Source organism: Corapipo altera, unplaced genomic scaffold (assembly GCF_003945725.1).
Source record: "Corapipo altera isolate COAL_440 unplaced genomic scaffold, ASM394572v1 316, whole genome shotgun sequence".
NCBI lineage: Eukaryota > Metazoa > Chordata > Aves > Passeriformes > Pipridae > Corapipo > Corapipo altera.
Window position 1 is genome coordinate 1,352,979 of NW_020884974.1, and position 18,736 is coordinate 1,371,714.

The 18,736-nt window shown below is 46.8% G+C and overlaps 1 protein-coding gene across 1 annotated transcript in view; it reads left to right on the forward strand.

Moving 5' to 3' along the window:
- HMCN1 (hemicentin 1) overlaps nt 1–18,736 on the forward strand; it is a 160,126-nt gene that overhangs the window by 122,065 nt on the left and 19,325 nt on the right. The window contains 24 exon segments of the mRNA XM_027665321.1: nt 73–170; nt 592–870; nt 1,570–1,760; nt 2,804–2,885; nt 3,285–3,421; nt 6,420–6,561; nt 7,414–7,558; nt 8,524–8,651; nt 8,998–9,154; nt 9,330–9,451; nt 9,639–9,803; nt 10,001–10,108; nt 10,229–10,366; nt 10,515–10,649; nt 10,877–11,146; nt 11,635–11,825; nt 12,179–12,392; nt 12,871–13,005; nt 13,484–13,674; nt 14,349–14,430; nt 15,479–15,748; nt 16,234–16,404; nt 16,938–17,108; nt 18,287–18,457. Of these exon segments, the coding sequence (XP_027521122.1) occupies nt 73–170; nt 592–870; nt 1,570–1,760; nt 2,804–2,885; nt 3,285–3,421; nt 6,420–6,561; nt 7,414–7,558; nt 8,524–8,651; nt 8,998–9,154; nt 9,330–9,451; nt 9,639–9,803; nt 10,001–10,108; nt 10,229–10,366; nt 10,515–10,649; nt 10,877–11,146; nt 11,635–11,825; nt 12,179–12,392; nt 12,871–13,005; nt 13,484–13,674; nt 14,349–14,430; nt 15,479–15,748; nt 16,234–16,404; nt 16,938–17,108; nt 18,287–18,457 (3,893 nt within the window).

The window sequence follows — 18,736 nt, forward strand, 5'->3', positions numbered from 1 at the left end:
TTGGTCTAAGCCATGCCATACTGGATTCCATGTATTCCATTTACAGCTTGCTTAAAATGCTTTTCTCCTTAGACTTGCCCGAGTCCAGATCTCTGATACTGGTGTGTACACTTGTGTAGCATCTAACAGGGCTGGAGTGGACAACAAACATTACAACCTGCAAGTTTTTGGTGAGTTTCACTGCAGTGCTTTATGCAAGGAATCTTATTTCTTAATTTCTTAAACCAGTTTTCTTTCTCACCAACACCATGTTGCAGACAGCCACAAGTATATCTTATAATTCTGAGGGAAGCATTGGCTTTTCAATGCGTTGGGGTTTTTCTAAATGGAAAGTGTTTTAACCCTAAAGAATCCTTACTTGAACTGTCACCCAGAATCCCAGAATGGTTTGGGTTGGAAGGGACCTTAAAGCTCCTCTAGTTCCAAGCCCTGTGACGCATCACAGGTTTTTTAGAAAGAGGAATAATATGTAATTTCTCAGTGAATTTTAACACATGAATGCGAGTGGGGAAATGCAGAAAGGTGGCTGCATTCCAGCTGTCTTCCCTCTGGGCTGTGCTGTGTGTGACCCAGCTCTCTGTGTCTCGGCAGTGCCACCGAGCCTGGACAACGCGGGGGGCACGGAGGAGGTGACGGTGCTGAGGGGCAGTGCTGCTGCCATGGAGTGTCTCACTGATGGCTCTCCTGCCCCCTCCGTGGCCTGGTTTAAAGATGGCCATCCCCTGGGCCTGGGGGCTCACCTGACCTCCAGCAACCAGGGCATGGTCCTTCACCTGGTGCAGGCAGAGCCTGGGGACACGGGCAGATACACCTGTGTGGCCTCCAACGCAGCTGGAGACACCAGCAAGCACTTCATCCTCAGCGTGCTGGGTGAGTGTGAACCTGGGAGTGCAGCAGAATGGGAGCAGGAACATGGCACTCAGATAATCTCTAGGGATAAGGAGGGTTTTTATAGACTCATAGAATCTGTCTGTTCTATCCAGAGTAGTTTGGGTTGGAAGGGACCTTTAAGCTCATCCAGTCGCCCCCCCGCCACTGACAGGGACACCTTCCATTATCCCAGGTTGCTCCAAGCCCCATCCAACCTGGCCTTTTCAATAAATGATAAATGAGAGAAATAAAGAAGTGAAAGATACCTAAAAAGATGTGAATGTATAATGTAGTATATATATTTCCCAAGTACTGAAATATGCTGTAATTAATACAGCTTTATGCTATAAATTAAGAACTGTGGTTAGCAGAAATTCAACTTGACCGGAAGATGCACAGCTGAAAGTACAACAGTGAATATATAAATATATGAATAAATATATTCACTGAAACTGAAAAATATATTTTACCTGTGATTTTGAAAACATTTTCAAATTAATAATTGCAACGCATAAAATATGCAAATTAATAGGCAGAGGCAGATGGAAATTACCTGAGTTACTCAGGGAGTTCATGACACACCTAGAAATAATATAATGTAGACTAATTCTACTAAGTCTACACCCAAGGCTGTATATGATGTCAGTTGTTTTAGGTTTTTTGAGTCAATAAAGAACTCAAATGTTTTTTCTTCCCCAGAGCCACCTCACATCAATGGTTCAGATGAACCAGAAGAACTCTCTGTCGTCATTAACAACCCACTTGAACTTCTGTGCATCTCCTCTGGTGTTCCAATCCCCAAAATCTCCTGGATGAAGGATGGACGCCCACTTCTGCAGACTGAGAATGTTCATGTGCTGAGAGAAGCCCTGAGAATAACCAGCGCTCAGGTGGAGTATTTGTGGCAAGATAGGCTCAGATCTGCATTCCCAAAAGAGTGCCTGCCTTAGGACTGTCCTAAGAGATGTCCTAAAAACCTGCTACAAAATCACCTTGCCTTGGAGTTTCCCATACAGAACACACAGTAATATTCTGGGATGAGAGTGCCCAAGCACTTCAGCCTCTTTTGAGCTTTATTACTTCATGTTCACTTCAGAGTTCCACAATTTTTTTATTTATTGGTGCATTGTGTTACAAAGCAGAACAATCAATGCTGGGACTGATCATTTTATGGTTTTAATCTGTCTGTGATCTGTTCTTATTCATTTTCTACCTCTTTGACTCCTGTTACTATCCCTTGCTTTTCTTTTGTGATTCATAGTTCCTCTTCAGCCTTTCTTCTCTTCCCATTAACTTGGATTTTCCTAAAGCCATTTGATGACACAGAAAAACTGCATTTGCAGCCTTCTGGCTGCAAGTTTGGAAAAGATAGTAAAGACACTAGAAAGACTTTCAGATTAATTCATACAATAAAAGAGTCCAAGAAAACAACCTTTAAAAACCTTCACCATTAAACTAAAGACTGGATCCAACTGTGGGCAGCCAGGTGAAGTTCCTCAAACAGCAGTGGGATAGGGCTGGGGGTTCATTTGTCTGTATAACAAACACTTCTTGGCTTTACAATGAGGAGTTTACAGGAAGGAGAAACCACAAAGGATTTAATGACTGTGTGTGCACAAAAGGATTTCCTTAGTACCCAAACCTGAACCTTTCTTAGACTGATCCCACTGCCAGTTCCATCTTTATTGCTGGAGACACATTATCTAGAGAGATTTTATGGAGGCCTGCAGCTCCTAAGCCACCTCTGAACAATCCCAGCATGGTAAAATAATGAAGTATTCAAGAACTTCATCTTCTTTCCAGGCATTCCTTATCTGCTGTGTTTGTGTTCAAGTGCTGCCTGTTATATGTTGTTGCCATGTTTGTATTTTCTGGTTTTGCTGAATTTTTTCCCACTTTCTGAGGTTTCTGCTGAAGTTGTTCCTGTCTCTAGGTGGAGGACACGGGAAGATACACATGTTTGGCATCGAGCCCAGCAGGGGATGATGATAAGGAATATTTAGTACGAGTGCATGGTAAGTTCAGTTTAGGAAAAAAAGTTATTCCTTCAAAGTGTGAACTGCTAAGGTAAATCAGCATCTCATTTAACAAGGACATATTCTGTGATATTGCACCATATGATCATAACTAACGTTTCTGAATAAGGATAGTTATTCTGAGCATGGTACACAATTAGAAGGGAAAGTTCCACCTGTTTCTGTTACAGTTCTAAGTCCTGTTTTTGAATATTAGGATGTTTATTGTGAAAGGAGATGAAATATACTGATACATTTAGCACAGGTATTGAAAAGTTGAACTAATTAATGATATCGAGCCATCGCATTTATTTTAAACTTCAGAACTAAGCTGGAAGTTTTCAATAAGGAGTTTTTGTGATAGCATATGTGTGGTGTTGATCTTGTTCTCTGTTCCAGTTCCTCCCAACATTGCTGGTACTGGTGGGCCCCAGGCTGTGAGTGTGCTGCAGAACAGACAGGTCATTCTGGAGTGCAAGTCAGATGCTGTGCCCCCTCCCACCGTCTCGTGGCTGAAGAACGGAGCGCTCCTGGAGGTACAGAGGTTCCTTGGTTGCACTGGCTCTTGGCTCCCTGTAGCTGTTACACACAGTGCCTGAGGGTTCTTGCTCCTCTCACTCGCCCCTCTCGTGCAGCACATGAGCTCCAGAGAGCTGAGTAGCCCCAGCCCAACTCCAGGTAGCCCTGACTGAAGCCAGCAAACCTGTGAAGTGGCCATCCCGCTGTTACTTGTTCTTTTTTCCTTTAGGGGGATCCCTTGCTCCTCCTGGATCCTCTGAGCAATGCTAGAAGCCTTCGGTAAACTCCTGAATGGCTTCCCAGGAAAGGTAGCTGAGAAAAGACTACACTATATGTTTCCTTTGGCTATATTATGCATCCTCCTACTCTAGTAGCATTTAGAAAGGAACTGAAGTTCTTTCAAAGCAAATGGGTTGCTAATCACCACAGTTTTGTACCAAATGCCTCTTTTCCACTCAGAATTCCATAGTGGAACCAGTCTTTGCTGGTTGAGAGACAATTAGCAGGAGGGGGATGGTTTATACAGAAAGAATTTTTTACTTCCCATCCTTGGGAAGTCACAAAATCACTCACAAAACAGGTGCTACTCAACTGAACATTGAAGTTCAGTTATTGATTGAACTTATTTGATAATTTTCCCTCAGTTGATCTTTATTCTTTAATAAGAGGAAACAAATTCAGCTTATGAATTGTGTCTCCCTTAACTGTGATCCATCACTAAATGTTCACCCAAATTTCTCCTTGTTTGCTTTCCTTTTGACATACCATTCCTCAGACTCTTTCTCTAGTGTAAATTTAGAAGAATTAAATATTACTGGAAGAAGTAAGAATATGGTGGGTGAATATGTCTTACAAGCTGCTGCTAGAGACTGTGATCTTGAATATGGCCCAAGAACCAGCTAGAAACAAAACTAACAGAAACCTTCTGCTTCTGAACAGTTAATTTCTTAATTGAGTAGTGGGGGGGTTTATGAAAACAAGGTCGAACAAGGCTTGGAAATGAAATATATGAATACTTTTTGCCTTAGTCTTCATTGGAAAGCTCGTGTTTTAAAACCAGTACTTAATGAAAACAATGCATGCAAGGCAGCCACTGTTAAAAATATTCACCAGGGCTCAAAGCAGGAGAGGAGGGCTGTGATGACCGTAGGTACTGAGCTGGGAACCTGGGAATTAGCTTTATAATGTGAGTTCTCCTCTTGCCTCGTGAATTGATGTCCGTATGTGAGGGCTGAGGCCTCTTGGAACCTCAAAGCACATCTCATTCCAACTCTGCCATGGGCAGGGACACCTTCCACTGTCCCAGGTTGCTCCAAGCCCCGTCCAACCTGGCCTTGGACACTTCCAGGGATCCAGGGGCAGCCACAGCTTCTCTGGGCAACCTGTGCCAGGGCCTCACCACCCGTGAGCCTGTGTGAAGATACATTCCAGATATCAGGAGAACATCAGTGTCCTTCCCAATGCCTGGTTGCTTTCTCAACTTCAGGGAAATGTAATAACCTTCTATTACTAAAAAGCTGGGAAAGGGGTGCCCTTGGTGTGGAAAGGGAGGTGCTTATTGACATATCATCCTCCTTATCCTGGAAATGTTGAGGTTTCACAGTGACAAGAGAAGTTTGGGGAAAGTCATGTTCTCAGGTTGCAGTGTTATTTCCATTTATATCATCACTGCTCTTGTGTTTTTTTTGTCTTCCACTGGGCAGATTTTGAGGTCTGCCCTAGTATGAGGTCTGCTCTAGTCCCCTTCTGCATCCTAAATGATGGAATTGTGCAGCACCACCTTTTTTGGTAGCAGAATTGTGGGAAGATGTGGCCTCCAGCAGCTTTAGAGTCCTGGCACTCTTCATAAATTTGGAAATGCACATTGAGGGTTAACACAAGATGTAAACAGGAGCCTCTTGACCTAGTCTGGCTTTATTTAACTTGCCGAATTTGTGTATTTTTCCAAGATAGGTTTTCTAACATACTTAAGTAGAGCATAAGGATTAAATTATAGCTTTACCCCCTGTCTATTGTCATTCATATGCCTCTGTGTTTAGAAACCATCACATAGGCTGTGTTCTGAACAGGAAATAGCAGTGATTACCCAAAATCTGTCTCTAATCCACTCTGGGGGTGACTCCTGTCACCGGAGAGGTTCCAGCCCTGCTGTGTGTCCTGCATTGTAGACCTGGGGCTGGTGTCTGGTATGAAACCAGTGTTCCAGGGTGCCAGTGAGAACCAGAGGAGTGTCACCTCTCTGTAGTGCTCTGCTCAGACTCTTGGGCAAAAGAGTAGATGGGAATGTCAGGTTTCAATTCAAATCCACAGGGTCAGTAGCACACACTGGAAAAGCTTGAATTCCTGCTCTTTTTTCTACTGGGTTGTATCCACTCAGGTCTTTGAGCACTTGTAGCTGATGTTACTGTCAGCCGTTCGTGCAGACGTGACCCAGACTGGCTGTGGTAAGAAAGCTTTGACTGAACTGCCCCTGTGGCAGGGGCTGTGGAGTCCCTGTAGGGCTGGGAAGAACTGCTGGATATCTGGATACAGAGCCTGTATCCAGAACTGTGGCTAGTGAACTCCTGGCTGGTGAACTTAGCTGGCTAAGTCTGTCCTGGCTCCCACCTGAACAAGACTACGATGCTGGAAGAACAGTGTAGAGAAACTTGTATTCCTTCTGCCTGTAGCCTGCATAGATTAAAAAAATAATAATAAAAAACTGAATCCTGTGTTATTAGTTGCCTCTTCCTATAAAAACTCCCAAGCCCTTTGGCTGTTTAGCCCAGAAGGCTGTCTCCTTCAGGCACAAGTCCCAGGAAGGGTTTCAAGGGGGAACCAGTGAGCAATGATAGTTTTTTAAAACTTTGCTTACCCTCTTATCTTGAGGGATGTAAATGAAGTTAAGCTAGCAGTGAATTATCTATGCCCTTCTTTCATGGTTTTCATTGCTCTGCAATGAGAGAATGTTCTGTCTTCACCGGGAGGACGATGGGAAAGCTCTAAATGTGTCCATGTGTCTGTCTGTGCCCTCAGGGAACGCCGCGGGTCCGGATCCTGTCGGGCGGGCGGTACCTGCAGATCAACAATGCTGACCTGGGGGACACAGCCAGTTACACCTGTGTGGCCAGGAATGTGGCAGGAGAGGTGACCAGGGAGTTCCTGCTCACAGTGCATGGTAAAATCACGGATAACCCTTGTGCACCTTCATCTTTGCATGGCATTTCTGCAGGAGTTCAGGCAGCAGGAAGCAAATAGTAGTGGTCTTTTTCTAGCCACATGTTGGCCACTCAGGCCATGCCTAAACTGTGGGACTGTGTGTATGGTCTCATGTCTGAGTCCACAGCTGTCCCCAAACTAAAGGACCTGCTGGGGGCTCCTCATGGCTCACTCCATCTGTCTGTGCTTCCTGCTAATGGAGCTGCATCTGGCCATCATCCTGATAGGGAGTCAGGATACATCCAGAGTGAACCCCCAGGAACAGGACTGAGAAATGCTCCTGGGCAAATTCAAAGAGATTCTTTTGAAAGCATTTCACTGGCCCCTTGAGGACAGGGTTTCACAGCTGGCTTGGCCACTGGTTTGGCAGGTTCCTTGAAACCTGTGGCAGCTTCTCTGCACCTGCAGCAGGAGAGGGCAGGGCCTGAGGGGCCCTGTGCTTGGTACTTGGCCTGTGCTACCACAGCCCTGAGCTCCATTTTAGACCTGTTTATTTTCTCACCTCCAGTCTGATAAGAAACTCTTCTGCTCTCACACTGGGGTGATGAGAAGGAGTTTTTTCCCTATTTCTGTTTGATTCCCACCCCATAACTTGCAGAGCTGACCTTTGCAGTGCATTTCAGCCAATGTTTCTTTCTCCTCCCCTGCTGCGCTGTGGCAGTTACCGTGTGCTGCCCAGAATGGTAAGAAACTTGTTCCTGTCTTTGCAGTGATCCCAAACCTGCTGCTGCCTCTCTTTTCATGTGTTTAGTTTCAATCATTGCAGTGTAAAGTTATTTTCTTTGCATCATCAGCAGTTTTCCCTCTGCAGTGGCTCCCACGATCCGGAGCGGTCCCCAGACTGCCGTGGTGCACATCAATGCCTCTGCCCTTCTGGAGTGTGCTGCACGAGGGGTCCCAGCCCCCAGAGTCACCTGGAGGAAGGATGGGGCTGTTTTTACTGGAAACAGTACAAGGTATTGTCCAGAAGTCAGCATAATGTTCCTCATTGCTATTTAAGAATGTATTCATTACAGTGTAATGTATTACATTACAGTGTAATTAGACATCAATGACTTAGAAAGCAATTTTGTTTTCACAGATCTGAACTAATATTTTTACTCTCAAGTGTGGAAAAATAACAGTGATAGAAAGTGTAATGTCATAGAATCAAAAAATCACAGAAGGGTTTGGGTTGGAAGGGACTTTAAAGACCATCTTGTTCCACCCCCCTGCCAAGGGCTGGGACTAGAAGTTGTTCTGAAGAAAAGTAGCAGTACCAAAGGTTTCAGCCTTTTATTGTTAAGGACAAAAACCCCCTCCTTTTAGAGCTAAATGTAATAGTAATTCTTCTAATATTGAAGGTTTTGAACACTAAATGTGAATGATCTTTATATTTTTATATATATATATATGTATATATGGAGTTTTGGGATGAAGAAAAGCAATTTCATGTAGGCCAAAAGCTACTGGAGTGTATTCTGTATTTTCTAATACATAAAACTCTTCATACATGTTCTAGTACCAACTTTTATACTAGTGAGTGGTTTCTATCTCCTGACTGGTTTAAAGGGAAGCAGTTTGGCATTTTCTGGAACTGAGCAAATGTAAAGAATTCAGTTACATTTCGAAGAAAAAGTACAAGCGTTAATTAGGGTTTATTAGGGTTAAATGAGAAACCATAAAAAAAGGAATTTGGCCATTTTCTGTAAATCCAGTATCATTTATGTGAAATCACTATGTCAGCTAGATTTCATCATTCCTCTGGGGAAGAGTGAAGTCAGAATAAGTGCAATAAAGGAGAAAACTCCGTGTGGACAAATTGAGACACCCCGTGTTTAGGCCACTGGTTGTGTCCTGAGTCATCTTTCCTCAGCACTGCCAGGATAACCCGTGGCCCTGTTGGTTGGAGAGTGGACAACAGTGTTTGGCTTTGTTTCAGGTACTCCCTGTTGGAGGATGGGTCCCTGCACATCCCCTCAGCACAGGTTGCTGACACCGGCAGATACGTGTGCATGGCCACCAACAGCGCCGGCACCGAGCGCAGGAGGATCGACCTGCAGGTCCTGGGTAAAACTGGGGCCTTACAGCTCTGAAATACACTTATGTCCATTTTAAATTAGCCCCTTTTTAGCTGCACTGGTAAAAACAAACAGAGAAGAAATGTCCAGCCTTAGGAATATAACCCAAATGTTCGTGAGAAGAAAATATTTATTCCTTGTCTTGAACTAGAAAGACCTGACACATCCTGTGCTACCTGTTTAGTAGGTTTATTACTGTCAAGTTACTCCTTATAAAAAATAAGTCAATGTGTTCAGACAGTTCAGCTCAATATATTTAGATGTGAGAGAGATGTATGGGCATATATATATATCTGTATAATTATTCTGAATAATTAGGCTTTGTTTGTCCTTAGTTCCTCCAGCTATTGCTCCTGGGCAGACGAATATCACAGTTACTGTAAATGTGCAAACCACTTTGCCTTGTGAAACCACTGGAATTCCCAGACCAGCAATTAGCTGGAAAAAAAATGGGCACCTGCTTAGTGTTGACCAGAACCAGAATACATACAGGTGAGAGGTGTTTTCTTTTCCCTGTAGGTTTAAAGTTTTTAGGGATGATTTTGGCACTTTAAAAATCTAGCCATGCATAAATGTAATCTTATGTAGCCAGCAAATTCAGTGGGCTGATGACCTGAAAAGGAAAGAAGTGTTTCAATGGCTTTCACTTTCTTTTTTCTTTGTTCAGACTTCTGTCTTCAGGTTCCTTAGTAATCATTTCTCCCACTGTGGATGACACTGCTGTCTATGAGTGCTCTGTGTCAAATGATGCAGGAGAAGATCAAAGAGCAGTTGAGCTCACTGTTCAAGGTAGAGGGGATATTGCTGTTACATGTGTGTGGCACCCAGAATTTCTGTTGAGATGAGATTTTTATTTCATTTCTTTATGATACTGATATCCATAAGTCTCTGGTATTCCCAAGAAAGATAATTTATTTCCAAGAATTTATAAAAGTGAACGTGGGCAAGTAACCTTTGCACTACTGTTCATTTCCAGTGCCCCCATCTATAGCAGATGAAGCAACAGACCTTCTGGTAACAAAGCTGTCCTCAGTCCTGATTTCCTGCACTGCCTCTGGAGTTCCTGTCCCCTCGCTCCACTGGACCAAAAATGGCATAAAGCTGCTTCCCAGAGGAGATGGGTACAGAATTCTCTCCTCAGGTACTGTGCTGCAGAGAACCAGTGGGAGGGTACAGTTGGGCACATCTTGAAGTAATTAATTACCTCAGTGCAAACAACCCCCCAGAATCCCCTCTCCGATATCTCAGAATAAAAATATGGCCCTCCTGGGAGGGATGCTGAGGGAGAAGTATGTGAGTAGAGGATGCAGCTTGTGTTTGATGCTGTCTGTGCCCCAGGAGCTGTGGAGGTGCCCTCTGCCCAGCTGGCCCACGCGGGCCGGTACACGTGCGTGGCCCGGAACGCCGCCGGCACTGCCCACAGGCACGTCACGCTGCACGTACAGGGTAAGGGGGGCTGCCAGCACACAGTGCTCATTCAACCTGCTCAGGTTATGCACTTTTAGTTATCTTCTGTATTTTTTTAGCCTTGAAGGTTCAGCCTGTTGCCTTTCCCCTTTTCCACAGAGCCACCGGTTATCCAGGCTCAGCCAGGGGTGCTGGATGTCATCATGAACAATCCCATCGTGCTGCCCTGTGAGGCCACGGGCACCCCTCAGCCCGTGATCACGTGGCAAAAGGAGGGCATCAACATCATCACCTCAGGTATCCTAACCCTGGAACTCAACCTGCTTGCTGTGCCTCAGGCACTGACATTCTTGTTTCTGATGTGCAGGCTTGGGTTCCTCCTGTCTTTTTGTTTAAAAACAAAAACCAAACCCAAAGGGTCATACTTTGCTTATGTTTGTTTTAGGCAACAGTTACATGGTTCTTCCAAGTGGCAGTTTGCAGATTGCCAGAACAGCTGTGGAAGATGCTGGCACTTACATGTGCATTGCTCAGAATCCAGCTGGCACTGCTCTGGGGAAGATCAAACTGAAAGTTCAAGGTAAATCATCTTTTAAACTCTTTCTGTTGGTCCAAACACAATTCTGAGCAATTGAAAGGGACCTGGTGCTTTCCTGTTTGCTGTGACACTGAATAGAGCCCAGGAGGTTTATTCCCTTTAGTTCTGTGTCTGCTTTAGGGTCAAAATATGCTTCTAGGAGTATTTTCACTGAGAACAAAAGCATTCCATGTTTCTAATTCTTTAAGTAATTTCTTAATTCCTTTCAGTTCCTCCTGTTATCAAGTCCCACCCGAAGGAATATGTTGTTCCCGTTGATCAGTCTGTCACTCTGCAGTGTGAGGCTGAGGGCTCCCCTGGGCCGGAGATCAGCTGGCACAAGGATGGGCAGCAGATCCTGGAGTCTCTGAGGAGGAGGGTGCTGAGCACTGGTGCCTTGCAGATCGTGTTTGTGCAGCCCGGGGACAGCGGCCGCTACACCTGCACAGCCACCAACGCGGCGGGGTCCAGCTCCTCCAGCAGCCAGCTGGCTGTGCACAGTAAGGCATTCCTGCTGGGATGGGGAGCCACTGCAACCGGGTGTCCAGGGAGCTTGTCGACTCCCCGTCCCTGGAGGTGTCCAAGGCCGGGTTGGACAGGGCTTGGAGCAACCTGGGCTGGTGGAAGGTGTCCCTGCCCAGGGCAGGGGGTGGAATGAGATGAGTTGGAAGATGCCTTCCAACCCAAACCATTCTGAGAATCTGTGATAAGTGGAATAGCGGGGAAACGATGTGTGACCCCATGGAAAGTAAGGAGCTGGGATGAACAGGAAGGAGTTCAGGAAAATTGTGCAACTTAATAGGGGAGTGTTACTGGGTTGTAGTATCAGCCAGTAGCTTGAATTTAGGAATGTGGTCATTGGTGGTGTCACTGATGGAGATGGACAATACAGGAGATCCAGGCAGCGTTCCCTTCAGCCCAGTGTTGCCTTTACAGGAGTGCTGGGATAATGCACAGAGGTAAATCTTTGTAATAAACCTCTCCACAGTTCCCCCCAGGATCCGCAGCACGGACACACAGTACACGGTCACGGAGGACTCCCAGGCTGTCCTGTCCTGTGTGGCTGATGGGATTCCAGCACCAACAATAAACTGGAAGAAGGACAACATGCTGTTAACAGAGATAGTGGGAAAATACCAGACTGTGCCGGGTGGAGACCTCATTTTGGACAATGTTGTTGTAAGTTCCCTCAATCTAACCTATTACTGGACCGGTTTGGCAGTGGTAAAATCCACCTCTGGATTAGCCAAAGTTTTATTTTGATTTCCTGTTCCTAATATTACGAAGTCTTTATGGAAGTTTTGTTTTCCACTGAGGAGTAAAATCTGTGAAGAATTTGCAGTGGTAAATTCTCAGGAATGGTGAAAAGAAGTGTTGGTCATACTTCAAAAATTTAGAGAAGCGAAAGAGCTCAGCTGAGCATTTCTGCTGAATGCTTGTTCCAGACCTTTGGAGGTTCTCTTCCTGTTAGGAGTTGCAGTGTTGTGTAGGATATATCACAGCTGAAATTGCCCCCACATGTTTCCTTGCAGCCTGAAGACTCTGGCAGTTACACCTGTGTGGCTGCCAATGCTGCCGGGGAGGACACACACACGGTCACCCTGACAGTCCATGTGCTGCCAGCCTTCACTGAACTGCCTGGAGATGTAGCTTTGACCAAAGGAGAACAGCTCAGGTTAACCTGCAAAGCAACTGGGAGACCTGTTCCCAAAATAACATGGACCTTCAACAATAACATCATTCCAGGTGGGTAACACCAGGTCCCTGGTGGCCATTCTGCTCCAGAGTTTTCTCCCATGCAGCATTGCAGGTAGTTTAAGGTAAGAAAGAAGAAGAAAAATCTAGAGGGAATAAACTTGTTAGTGATTGCGTGAGGAATATCTTCACTGTTATGCAATCATAAAATTAAATGGCCTCTGAGACAAAGCTGTAAGGAAAATAATTAAGAAATTGTTCCTCTTCTATAGCCAACAATGTAGCACATTAAAACACTCAGTATCTGATGATGCTTACTCAGCATCCAGCAACTAATAAACAAAACTAAGGAACAACTTCAGTGAACAGATGCATGTGGGCAAATGTCATAGCAGTGGCTTTCTGTGCACTCCTGGGGTGTCTCAGAACTGCAGTGTCACGGGGCCCTGAGCAGAGCTGCTGAACAGAAACCCTCTGATGGCCTGTGTGTGTGAGGCCTGGCAGTGACCCTGTCCCTGTGCTCCCCCAGCTCAGTACGACGACGTCAATGGACACAGCGAGCTGCTCATCGACAGGGTCTCCAAGGACGACTCTGGCACCTACGTGTGCACAGCAGAGAACACAGTGGGCTCCATCAAAGCCATTGGCTTTGTGTATGTCAAAGGTATGTGAAGTGCCAGCAGCTGTGGGCACTGTTGGGCAGTTTCACAGAGCCAGCTGTTTGGAGAGTGGAGTTGGAATGCTTTGGGTTGGAAGAGTCTGTAAAACTCACCTCATTCCACCCCCTGTCCTGGGCAGGGACACCTGCCACTAGCCCAGGTTGCTCCAAGCCCCGTCCAACCTGGCCTTGGACACTTCCAGGGATCCAGGGGCAGCCACAGCTTCTCTGGGCAACCTGTGCCAGGGCCTCAGCAGCCTCACAGGGAACAATTCCTTCCCAATATCCCATCTAACCCTGACTTCTCTCAGTTTAAAACCTTTCCCCCTAGCATTTGATACCTCATCTATGGCTAAATGGGAAACACTGAAACAGGTTGAAATTCCCACTTCAGAAAGTCCAAGGTGAATGATCCCAACCAGCAATCTCACTGAGTGCATTTTATTTTGCCTCTGCTGTTTCTCGGCCATCCCTGGTGTTCCAGAGCCCCCAGTGTTCAAGGGGGATTTCCACTCCAGCCGAATCGAGCCCTTGGGGGGCAATGCCATGTTGAACTGTGAGGTCAGGGGAGATCCCCCTCCAACCATCCAGTGGAGCAAGAAGGGAGTTGGGGTTCAGATCAGCAACAGGATCCGACAGCTTATCAACGGGTCCCTCGCCATCTACGGCACCGTGGTGAGTCCTGCTCTGCTGCCAGGAGCTTCTGTCTTGTACTCGTGTTACTCAAAGTGTTCCAAATCACATCATTTGGAAAGAGTGAGGCTACACATTTAATCCACTTTTGCTTTTTACCTTTAACTAGTGTTTTAATTCAGGCTAGAATTAGACTCGAAGTACGGAGATCAAAAAAGAACAGGGGGTCATAGTTCTCTTTGGTTGTCGGAAGAACTGAATCTATGTGCTAATTGTTGGTGTGCTGGTCGTGCCCAATTAAATGGGACTTTTGCTTTTAACCTTAGAAGAGCCTGGATTCTACAAAGTCAGGTCAGCAAGTGCATTCTCCTTGTGCAAATACCTCAGCATCTAAATTCCTAATATGAAGAATAAGGCCTTTTTTTTCCCCATTAACTGTTGTCTGTGTTTTGAAATGGGGTTAAAAACAGCAACTCCCTTGAGTTTCTTTAAGTTTAAAAAATTAATTTGATCATCAGCATGAAGGAGTTGAAGGAAATTAAAAATGGAATAATAAAAATAATGCACCACATCAGCTTACTGTTAATAAAGGCAGAACGTTGAGGTACTCCAGGATCTCACAGCAGAGCCCTTCAGATCCAGGGAGTGCTGCCTTGAGTCACAGAAAATTCCCCCTCTGGAGGGGCTCTGAACAGTGACCCCGTTTTGTTCTCCAGAACGACGATGCTGGTGACTACAAGTGCGTGGCTACCAACGAGGCCGGGGTGGTGGAGCGCAGCCTGACCCTCACGCTGCAGAGTAAGGCTCAGGGAGGGGCAGTGCCACAGATGGGGTGATCACCTGCCCATGGGTTGTGGAGGCACCTCCCAGGGAAGGTTTGGAGTTTGGGCAATGCCCTGTAGGTTAAGACTTGTCTCATCTTTCATAAAGTCGTAGAAGGGCTTGGGTTGGAAGGAACTTTAAAGATCACCTGCCATGGGGCAGGGACACCTTCCACTAGACCAGGTTGCTCCAACTTGGCCTTGAGACTTCCAGGGATGGGGCAGCCACAGCTTCTCTGGGCTGTGAGAATTTTCATCATGAATATTTAAGTGTCTGGTCTAAGCTGGGATTAAATTTAAAGAAGAGAAGGATGCAGAAGGGGATTGAAACTCATCTTAGAAACCAACTTTGAGCAGAGCAACTTCAGGCCTTCTGAAGGGCCTGTTTCTCTTGGTTAACTAGAGAGGATTTCTACAACTGGATTGAACTAGACCCTCAGCTTCTAAAGTAAGAAGTTTGTGGGAGATGAATCCCAGTTTTTAGTGACGATGTTTTGTTTTTGGCAGAAATAATACAGTAGAATTTTTTTTTTTTTGCTACTGGGAGAATTGCTAAACATCCCCTTCCTACTGTAACCTCAAGCACCATGGGTCTGTTACTTATGTCTTAGTTGCTTCTGGACATGATTAACAGTATCGTCCTGTTTTATAAAAACCCCACATTTTAGCAATAAAGACAACCGTGTGCTCTTATAGTGGGGCCCCAATCCCAGCTTTGGTCCTCAGATGTTAAACCATGTTAAACTGGCCTATTGTGTGCATTGTAATGTGTGCCTGTTTGGTGGCACCTGGGGACATGGTTTAGTGGTGAACATGGTGGGTTGATGGTTGGACTTGATCTCAAAGGTCTTTTCCAGCCTTAAGGATCCCGTGATTCTGTTTTACCAGTGGAAGAGCAAGAACAATAATTTTAGTCGAAGTGAACTGACTTAAGGTTTCTTTGTGCCCGTTCTGCCCAACCCTTTGACATGAAATCAGCAAGGAGCTGTATGCAGTGCTGTCGCCTGAAGATCTGTCCCTTGCAGGCCCCCCGGTGATCACCGTGGAGCCCGTGGGCACCGTTGTGGACGCCGGTGCCACGGCCCTGCTGCACTGCCAGGCCAGGGGGGAGCCTGCCCCTGCCATCAGCTGGTCCCGGCAGGGCCAGCCCGTGGTGGGTGACGACAGGGTGGCCGTGCTGTCCAACGGGTCCCTGCGCGTGGCGGCCGCGCGGCGCGAGGACACGGCCCCGTACGAGTGCGTGGCCAGGAACCTCCTGGGGTCCGTCCTCGTCAGAGTGCCCCTCACCGTCCAGGGTACGTGCACAGCCCAGCCAGCGGTGGCTCCACGCTGGAGCATTAATTACAGCCTTCCCTGAGGTCCAGTGGGGCCAGGATTTTATCCTACCCACACTTTATGGATAAGATGTTTGGTCTTATCTTCCTGATAAGGTCTAAGTTAAGCCTTGTCTGAGATGTCAGTGGGATTCTGTTTCATGACGTTTTATTCCCTTATACTCATCCTGCTGAGAGAGGCAGAGGGTGTGGAGTGAGAGACATAAATAATAGTGGAAAGGGTCTTGAACCCATGCTCAGAACACATCACTGAACTGTGCCTCTAAAGGGCAGCCTTTAGGAGCATAAGCAATAATTGTCTGTGAGCCGCAGGAAGATATTTTTGCAGTAGTGAAGACATGGAGCCAGTTTGATTTCCAAGGATGGCTCAGGGAGAGCGTTTTTCACTCATCTAAGAGAGTTTTCAGCACAAGCACGTTCCAAGCAGCCTCCCTGTTCCCCTGCAGTGCACGGAGGGTTCTCCCCATGGCTGGAATGGCGGGCGTGCAGCGTCACCTGTGGCCAGGGGGTGCAGGAGCGGGTCCGGCAGTGCAACAACCCCCTCCCGGCCAACGGGGGCAGGAGCTGCGAGGGGCCTGTCACCGACGTGCGCAGCTGCCACAGCAGGCCCTGCCCAGGTACTCCCTCTGCCACAGCTGGAATCCCACAGTGCCCTGGGTTGGGAGGGACCTCAGTGACCATCCCATTCCACCCCTGCCATGGGCAGGGACACCTTCCAATAGCCCAGGTTGCACCTGGTCCTGGACACTTCCAGGGATCCAGGGGCAGCCACAGCTTCTCTGGGCAACCTGTGCCAGGGCCTCCCCACCCTCACAGGGAACAACTCCTTCCCAATATCCTGTCTAACCCTGCCCTCTAGCCGTTTAAAACCATTCCCTCATGTTATGTCACTGTCTGCCTATGTAAAAAGTCTCTCTCCCTCTGTTTTATAAGCCCTGTTTAAGTATCAAAAGACCACAGTGAATTGATACTTTTAATGTGCCTTGCGTTGTGTCCAGGCAATGAATCATCACCATCACAGATCTTCATGGCAGATTCATCTTTCTAAGCAGTTGGAACTGATTTTGTCTTTCATGTAAAGAAAGAGGAATTTTCATTAAATACCAAAAGCTGTTGTTTAAAGAGAACTGGGGGTGTTTCTGTTTCCCAGTGGATGGCAGCTGGTCGGAGTGGGGGCCGTGGGAAGAGTGTTCCAAGAGCTGTGGACACGGCAACAGGACCAGGAGCAGGACCTGCAGTGCCCCCCCGGCCCAGCACGGGGGACAGCCCTGCAAGGGCAGTGCTGTGGAGTCAGTCATGTGCAATGTCAAGCCTTGCCCAGGTAAGACACGAGGAATTTAAGTGATTTGCACAAGGGGCATCATATATACACTTCTTTTTTTCTCCAAACCCAAATTCTCTCAGCTTATTTAAGTTGTGGGGGGTGGTTTTGTTTTAAAATTGGTTGTAATTCACTGAATGACACTAGTTCTTGGAAACAGAAATCACAAAAGTAACAGCAAGGAATATTCTCAGCAATTTCTTTTTTTTTTTTTTTACATCAGTAAAAAGTAAATTTTGTATTTTGATGTTTTCCAGTACTTGATACTCACATTCTCACAGAGTAAATTCACCGCTCTCAACCTCTTCTGCAAAGCCAGTTAAAAAAAAAACCAAACCCAAATCACCAACTATTTAAAAGCCATGTAAATAATGATCATTGGTAATTTATTACTTTATCTTTATATTTTCCTCTATTGTTTTAATTTTCAGCCACATCTTCCTGCCAACTATTTGAATGTTCAGGTTTCCTTCCTGTCTCATTACTTCCCACGTTGGAGAGGTTGTAGTTTATTCAGAACCTTCACCACTGAGAGGTTCTCTTCTGTACAATTTTCACTGTATTGATTTTTCTCTTTTTCCTGAACTCATGATTCCAAATGTTCATCCATGGGCCTGAGACTTATTTCTCTAGATTTTGGCAGCAGAATCAGCTCTGGCTCTGGAGCTGTGTGCCAGCTTTGGCCAGGCTCAGACCTCCAGCCCAGAACTTGGGAGATGCCAGATTTGATCAAGTGTTCACAGGATCACAGATATGCTGATTTGGAAGGGAGCCACAAGGACCATCCAGTCCAGCTCTTGGCCCTGCACAGACACCCCAACAATCCCACCCTGTCCCTCAGAGCGTTGTCCAAACCCTCCTGGAGCTCTGGCAGCCTTGGGGCTGTGCCCACTGCCCTGGGGAGCCTGGGCAGTGCCCAACCACCCTCTGGGGGAAGAGCCTTTTCCTGATACCTCCCCTGACACAACTTCAGGCCATTCCCTCGGGTCTTGTCGGTTCTGTTGTTCCAAGATCACGGCGAGGTGATGCATTGAAAACCAAACCGCTGACCCATTTCAGCCGTTGCTCAAGGCAGAGGTTTCCAGGGCACGCTCAGGGCGTGTGCTGTTGCCCTTGTGGTGCTGAGCAGCTCCTGAGGAGCGGTGTGATGTGTGATGTGCTGTGTGCTGCCGTTGCAGTGGCCGGGGAGTGGAGCCCGTGGCTGCCGTGGGGCCCGTGCAGCGAGACGTGCGGGCAGGGCACGCAGCGGCGGGCGCGGCTCTGTGCCAGCCCGGCCCCCGCGCACGGCGGGCAGCGCTGCCGCGGCCCCGACACCCAGCTGCAGCTGTGCCAGCGGAGACGCTGCCCAGGTGAGGGGACACTGCTCACACCGCCTGTCTGCTCCCTTTGTGTTTGACACTGCTCTAAACGGGGGGTACTGAACAAATTCCCCCTCGGGGCTTTTACTGTCCTGGCCCCGTCACATGTTCAGCCTCCCTCTGTAGACCCTAGAGATGGGATTTCTTCTCCTGTCCTTGCTTCTCTTCTTTTACCCCCCAAAAGCAGCAATTTAAATCCTTGGCAGTTAAATTACAGGTTTCCTAAACATTTTTTTTTAATTTTTCCCAAGATCTGTTTTTCATTTATCC